The 7,817-nt window shown below is 32.4% G+C and overlaps 1 protein-coding gene across 1 annotated transcript; it reads right to left on the minus strand.

Moving 5' to 3' along the window:
- Positions 1–1,097: 1,097 nt before the first annotated feature.
- Positions 1,098–6,406, minus strand: LOC107017653 (ABC transporter F family member 5). Its single transcript, XM_015217852.2, has 9 exons — positions 5,283–6,406; positions 4,458–4,799; positions 3,825–3,965; positions 3,526–3,705; positions 3,254–3,409; positions 2,385–2,486; positions 2,109–2,237; positions 1,636–1,740; positions 1,098–1,404 (listed from the first exon to the last, which is right to left on the minus strand). Exons 1-9 carry the CDS (start codon positions 6,117–6,119, stop codon positions 1,309–1,311), a joined length of 2,088 nt encoding a protein of 695 aa, XP_015073338.1. The 5' UTR covers positions 6,120–6,406; the 3' UTR covers positions 1,098–1,308.
- Between the last annotated feature and the right edge of the window lie 1,411 nt (positions 6,407–7,817).

Genomic DNA, 7,817 nt, shown 5'->3' on the forward strand with positions numbered 1-7,817 from the left:
AAACAAAAGCAGAACGGATAATAAAATTTAAAAATTAATGTAGAAATCATGAATCTATGAAGTATTAGATGTAACTTCATTTTCCAGTTGTTTCAGACGATATCTCGTGTTGAAAATCAGCAAGGTTTAGCCAAACTTCAAACTGAGTTAACTCATCAGTTTTGATATTTACCATGATATTTATACATAAAAATTCTTCCCTCAATAGAAACAAATTAATTTTTTTACCATATTATATATGGAAAGTATCTTGAATTAAAATATAATTATAAAAATATATTTATCAAATACTTAAAACTGATATGCACTCAATAATATTAGTGAAATTTAAAAATTCGAGTTAAAAAGGAAAATATTTTAATATACTAACTTAATTATCAAATATAAATATAACTTGAAGAAAAATTAGTAACATTTAAAAAAAAAAACTTACTTTATTATATATGGAAAGTAGCATGAATAAAATATAAATATAAAAAGAAATTTATCAAATACTTAAAAATGAAATGCATCTCAATAAAGTTGGTGAAATTTGAAATTTTTAGACAAAAGGGAAATATTTTAATATACCTACTTCATTATCAAATCTAAATATAGTTTGAAGAAACATTAGTTACATACACTAAATTCACAACCTTATTAAACATGGAAAGTAGCATAAATAAAAATATAACTATAAAAATAAATTTATCAAATACTTAAAAATGATATGCATAGAATAAAATTAGTGAAATTTGAAATTTCAAGTTAAAAAATGGACATATATTAATATACTTACTTAATTTACGATATCTTATTTCTCAAATGTAAATATAATTTAAAGAAACATTAGTTACATAAAAAAAATCAAATATCTAATAGACGTAAGACACAAGAGATGGCATTGACTACTCAACTTGTTGGTTATGTTGGGTAAATATTTTCCCCCATGTTTCATAGCTATGCAACTAGTGGTGTCTAACTTAAATCTAAAGCAGATAATATCACTAGTCGATTGGAATAATTGGAGTGTAAAGATCAAGAATTTGAGAAACAAGAAAGAGTACAATTATGTATTGCTCTTTCAAGTTTGTCATATCAACTTAAGGCCCAGAACAGAAGAAGCAAAACATAAATTACTTGTGTTCTGATAGATCATGAGACTATGAATTAGACTGCTCGTTTTGACAAGAATAATAATCAACTAGTACTACTATATTTATCTATTTGTTATGTTATATACAACAATAAGATGGATGGATAATGTAGCTCACTAGAGCTTTGTACAGAGAGCAAAGGAGCTGAATGGGAGCATCTAAAAAGACCATTTCAGTTCCATCTCTTGGAGTTCTTTGATTTCTTAGACTTCTGTTTTGCAGCTTGGAATGCCTGCATTTTCTGTTTCTTCCGAGCTTCCTTTTCCGCCTGTCAGTCACAATAACCATACATACATTCATCATTCTCAGAATATGCTATTCATTATTTACACTTCATCTATCGGGCAGAACGTTAAAGCTCCCAAAATGTATATTTCATTATAGAATATGCTATTGATTATTTACAGTTCATCTATCTGGCAGAACGTTAAAGCTCCCAAAATGTATATTTCATTATATAGTTTTGAGTGATCTGGCAGAGAAAACCCAAAATTGTTACCTTTGACATCTTGGATTTGGCTTTAGCTTTTGGAGACTTATCCTCGATCTCTGCCTCTCGTTCAAGCTCTCTTTCCCTGGCCTCAAGGTTTTTCTCCAAGTAATACTGTGCAACACGTAAATAAATCATTTATTCTAATAAAAACAATCTGAAAACAAAGGTCAGTAATAAGCGTGTAATGTTACTGCTAATAACCAACTCAAAATCTTTTTTTTTTCTCACAATCAGACCCCCAAGAAGACGTTTCCAGAAAAGTAAGCAGAGACAACTTTCCGTTTGGAACTTCAAAATTTGATGTGTAAACAATATAAGCAACTTAACGAGACACAGTATGACAACAAACAATTTATGTCTGTTACATGTGACTATTTCACCAAACATGTAATCAATGTTTAGAAAGTTTTCAAAGAGCGATCACAACACTGAGGATAAAGGCTAATAATGGTCATAAGATGCCAGGTTTAAGAACTTACATCATAATCTCCTTCATAATCATGTAAAGTGCCATCTTTTACTTCCAATACTCTGTTAACAATTTGTTTTATGAAGTACCGATCATGAGAAACAGTTATCACGGTGCCTTGATACTCCGTAATTGCCTCCTACAGAAAAATTGGAAAGAAACTTGGGGGTAAATAAGTTTCCCGCGAGAATATATGTATAATGCAACATACTTTAACTTTATCAAAGAAATATATGTATAATGTAACATGAAATACTGGTAAGAACTGATGAGAAGAAAAAAGTACCTCAAGCATCTCTTTCGTTGGTATGTCCAAATGATTGGTTGGCTCATCCAGTACTAGCAAAGTTGAAGGGGTCACCATGAACTTACAGAAGGACAGACGTGCCTAAACAAAAAAGGTTGACGCATAAGTTCAAAAAAAGAACAAGAGAATAATCTAAGAGCAAGCCTTAAGCAGAGGATAACGGGGTGAAAATATTTGTAAGAAATAATGGTTGTCACAATTGAGACAAACCATTCATATATCAATTTAGTAAATATAAGTTTTGCTGACAATTAAAGTTAAAATGGAAACTGTTAGATGGTTAAAGGTCACAACTAACAGACACTCTTATCAGATGCCTAGATAAATTATCAGTTAAGATTCTAATTCGGGAGCCTCAATAAAATGAAATAACTGGCTTTTCTTCCCCGAAGGCTGTCGGTCAAAAGTAAAAGTAATCTTGGAAGTATAGACAGTTAAACCACGATTGTACATTTCAAATTAGAGCTCACAAAACCAAAATAAGCTTGCAAGTACAATCATAAGGTAATCACATGCAATAGTGACTTGTGTGAGATAGCTCATAGGTAAAAAAGGTAATACTTGGCATTTCCATAAAGCTAAATTAGCAACAGCAGATATTGACTGTATTGATGCCAAGTCATGTTTACAGCTAAAACAGTTTATTGTACAAGTTTATAGATGAAAATGGTAATCTGTGAAAGGGTAATGATCACATGGCTTTAAATTTGAGAAAGAAATAGTAGAAAAAGCAATTATTACAGTCAAAAGGATAAAAGATCAAATAACCAAGAAAAACACAAAAACAGACAAAGGAGAACCTCTGTCTTTCTCAAGAATATGCAGAGAAGATCTGTTTATATTCTTACCTTCTCACCGCCACTCAAAAAGGAAACCTTCCTGTCAAGCATGTCAGCTTTAAAATTACAACGTCCAAGGAGTCCTTTTATATCATCTAGTCTCCAATCCTCAGCAGCTTCTGCTACAGTTTCAAGGACAGTTTTTTCCAAATCGAGTGCTTCAGCCTTCATCAAAAGAAAAACAAACAGAGATTAACACAATCTTGGTCACGTTATCACATGTAAAAACGGATAAAAACAGCCGCCAAAGATCAAGAGAAAACTAGAAAGACTTGACACACCTGATTCTGCTCAAAGTAATTTGGTAAGACGTTGTGCTCCCCAAGCACAACTTCACCTCTTGTTGGCTTCAGTAAACCCATAATCAGTTTAAGAAAGGTGCTCTTTCCACACCCATTAGGACCAATAATGGCAATTTTTTCTCCTCTCTCAATTGTCAAGTTTGCATTCTTGAAAAGAACCTGCCAGAAAAACAAGCATGTAAGTTAAAAGCCAACCCCATAAATTTTAGAAGCAATGGTGACATATCCACAAAACAAGAAGCAAATTGAAATATCAGCATCAATTTTTTGTATTTGACCTTATCCTCGAAAGCAAATTCCAGATTTTTAACATTCACAACTGTTCTCCCACTTCTTTCACGTTCTGGGAATCTAATCTTCATTTGTTTCCTTATGAATGGCTTATCAATTTGTTCCTGATCCTGAAGTTTTTCCAGCTTCTGTTATCACCAAAAGGAAAGAGAAAGAAATCAGTATCCCAAAGTCTGAAAGACAAGGTACAACATAGATAACAAATATGGATATGACAAAAGTTGGAAAAATTGATCAGGTGTGCCCCTCCTTTTCTTAAATCTCAGTAGTTTAATTTGCAGAACAATAGTCCCATGTTAGGATCCTAATCACTTCAGAACAACTAACATAATAAAAGAGGCAGAGTAATGGGATTTGACATGCTGCCGCCTGCTAATATATACCTTGGCACCAAGAAAGAGATATGTCCTTTAATCACCTATAGGATTAGACAGTAGATGATAAAAATTAAACTCTGTATTCATCAGCTATCCGGTAGCTGATTTGCTCAAATTAATACATCTCTGTCATTCAGTGCAAGAGCAATAGTTTTATCCACAAAAACACACAAAACGATGCACTCATGTGCAAAAATCAACATACTGCAGTTACAGATCAATAATGGAGACATCTTTATTTACCTTTTCAGCTGTAGATGCACGACCCGAGTTTGCTCCTGCACTTAACCTACTTATCAAATCTCTCGTTTGCTCAATTTCCTTCTGTTGCTTTTCCCATGCAGCATTCTGTGTTTCAATCCATTCAGCCCTTGAAATAATATAATCCGAGTAATTTCCATCATATGTCCTAGATACACCCATATCAGTCTCCACAATTTTTGTACACAGCTGGTCAAGGAAAGCTCGGTCATGAGATATAATGACCATCGGAACTTCTTGCTTATTAAGATAACCCTCAAGCCACTCAATTGTATCAAGGTCAAGATGATTGGTCGGTTCATCCAGTAGTAACAAATCTGGGTCCTGCAAAAATCAAACATGTTATTCCCCCAAGCAAAAATAATAACTACACAAAATATAAGCCAAGTCTAAGACCAATCAACCAAAGATGTATCAAGGGATAAGTGGACTAATATGCTTTGACGAGGAATTTGCAACATGTAATCAAGTCGAAATTTGAGATATACATGTCCTTGATTCATCAAATAAATTAGGTTCTGCAGTATCTACCAAAAATCAAAATAAACCCCTTCTCAGAAAGCAAATTACTCAAGATCTACAACTGGTCATTTTGCACACCCTATTCTTTGCTTACAGACACTAAAACATGATCTTTGCCTCATAAATCACAATATACTATCAAAGTAGGTATGTTACAGCATAACAATTCCAAGAGACACATGAACAAAACATAAATGAGGTACCATTTCCGCGTGAATCACTTGCCGAACAGCATTAACCGTGCATTAAATGAAAAAATAAGGAAAAAAATCTAATATCTCATACCTGCAGCAAGATCTTGCCCAGAGACATCCGCATTTGCCAGCCACCACTAAATGATGCCACAAGTCTATCTGCATCCTCTGGGGCAAATCCTAGCTCGGGCATCATCTTGTTAATCTTAACATCCACCACATCCAAATCCACAGCTTGTGCCCTCCTCTGCAGCAAATCAAACTCATCCAACAGCCTCCCCATCAACTCCAAATCATCAACAGATTTCTCAATTGCCTTCTGAACCTTTTCAAGTCTCTCAGCAACTTCCATTTCCTCCTTAAATGCACTCATAAACTCTTCCTTCACAGTTCTTGTCGACTCAACCTCAAATTCTTGGCTTAAAAATGCAATCTTCATATTAGGTTTTGCCTTAATCACATTCCCAGAATCTGGTTCTTCCAAACCAGATATAATCCTCAATTGGGTCGTTTTCCCTGCACCATTTACACCTACTAAACCAACCTTTTCACCCTTTTTCACCTCCCAACTCACATCTTTCAGCACCGTAACACCTTTATAACTCTTACTAACATTCTCTAGCCTAACCCCAGATGAAATACTCGAAGCCCCATTACCTGATTGTTTATTACCCCTTCTGGAATAATCAAATTCATCACTAGAATTACTCGAAAATAATGACTCTATATCTTCTTTTACCTCAGTTTCAGCAGTTTCAACAGCTACAGCTTGCAATTTCGATGAAATTCTAAGAACTTTTCTTCTTCTGGGGTTATTGAAAACTGTAACTGCAGTGGTTTTCACACCACCAGGGCAAAGAAGATTGGTTCTTCCAGTGAGAAAAGTGGAACGAAGGTCGATTACCTGGAGCTTTGTAGCAAGGTCCATTGTTCAGGATATTTCAAAAAAATTGTATGGGTAAATTTGTTTTTCAAAAAAAAAGAAAAAGAAACTTTAGGGTTGTTATGAAGAATTTGGGTAAAGATGGTTTGTGGGTGAATGAGATTTCTCTTCTATACAAAGTGTGAAGAAAATGGGAGAAGAGAAGAGAGAGTTTTCACTCTGTAGAAAACTACCTTTCTCTTATCAGCCCATGAAGATGAAGAAGGGGAAGAAAAAAGAAACTTGTGGAGAGGATTTAAATAAATAAATTTAACCAAAAAGAAATTATCTAACGAATGATATCACTATTAGAGCTTGATTATTCTGAATTAATATAGTGTAGAATTTCATTCGAGAAAAGCCAAAGCTCGAATGGAGATTAATTACATCAAAGCTCGAATGGAGATTTGTAATTAAGAAGAGAAACAATTTCATCTATTTTATAATTTTTTCTCAAGTATTTATTCCTTTTTCGTCTTAGTTATATTATTATTTTGTTGTCATTTAAAATGTACTAATAAAGGCAATCGAATTGGTTTGGCATAAAAAAATTTGAACTAGAGTTTTCAAATTCAAAATTATTTTATTTTCTCTATATCAAGCTTTGTCACGTAAATTTATTATCTTATAAGCTTAATGTTGGTTGATTTTTTTAAGTTTTAGTGTCACATTTGATGAAAAGGGATAGAAAATTACTTATAAAATAAGTTCAAGGGGTAATAGAACTTTAGTATAATATAAGTGAGTCTCTTTGATTTCGGATATAGATAGAAGACATACTTGTAAACTTTTCCAAAAAGAAATTTATATTTTCATATCATTATTAAAAAAAAAAAAATTACCTTTCAAAATGAAGAAGTTTCAAGTTTGTCTACCACCTTATCTTTGATTTCTTGTGTGATTAAGAATTGAACTTCTCTTCTTCCCTTGGGATACTTTTTGAGATTTTTCATTAGAGTGAGTATTGAGTAATATCTACTTCTACAATAAATTTTATGATCATCGATACAAAGTAAAGTAAATACTAAATGACTTATGTTTGCTCATTCAAACAAAGAAAAACTAATGCTAAATGATATTTTTTTTCATCAAATATAAAAAAAAGAAGGTCAATCGAACAAAATTACTTAGTAAAGTCAAAAATTAGTTTATCCAATCAAACTTGTAAAATTTTATCAATATATTTTTTATTAAATATCATCTTAATATAAAAATAAAATTGAGAAAAGTTGGAACACGAAAAGGGTACGAATTGAATTGTTTTTTTTATATATATATTATACAAATAATAAATAAATGTGTGGTATATTTGGAGAAAAAAACCTAAAGGTGTGGGATGAGATAAAATTTGGATTTTGGGAAGAAAGGAATTTGTGGTACATAAACACATAGAGACTATTCTCCAAAGCCAAAGACAATGATTTCCTCCTGTCATTTTGTGCCACGTGGAGAAAAAAATGCAAGATGGTGCATCGACCACGCAGTTATAGATATGAATAATAATAATTTTAATTAAATAAAGACATCAATTTTTTTGACAAACTTATGTGAATGAGAATATCCAAGTGTGTGGTTCATGGCCATTTAACATTTTTCCTACATTGGCTTATTTTTTTGGGCTTATAATAAGTCAAACAAAGGCCACTATTTGTCTTTCTTTCTCACTAAAATCAAGAAGAATTTTCATAAATAGTTTGTAGTATG

This window comes from Solanum pennellii, chromosome 4, assembly GCF_001406875.1.
Source record: "Solanum pennellii chromosome 4, SPENNV200".
Classification (NCBI taxonomy): Eukaryota; Viridiplantae; Streptophyta; class Magnoliopsida; order Solanales; family Solanaceae; genus Solanum; species Solanum pennellii.

What these genes read in the sequence shown, in the direction of transcription:
- LOC107017653 (XM_015217852.2), bottom strand. Translation starts at nt 6,119, where the DNA reads ATGGACCTTGCTACAAAGCTCCAGGTAATCGACCTTCGTTCCACTTTT. An exon ending in GTGCATCTACAGCTGAAAAG is followed by an intron (nt 3,966 to 4,457) that starts GTAAATAAAGAT and finishes TGGTGATAACAG; the next exon opens with AAGCTGGAAAAACTTCAGGA. An exon ending in CCAAATCCAAGATGTCAAAG is followed by an intron (nt 1,405 to 1,635) that starts GTAACAATTTTG and finishes TGTGACTGACAG; the next exon opens with GCGGAAAAGGAAGCTCGGAA.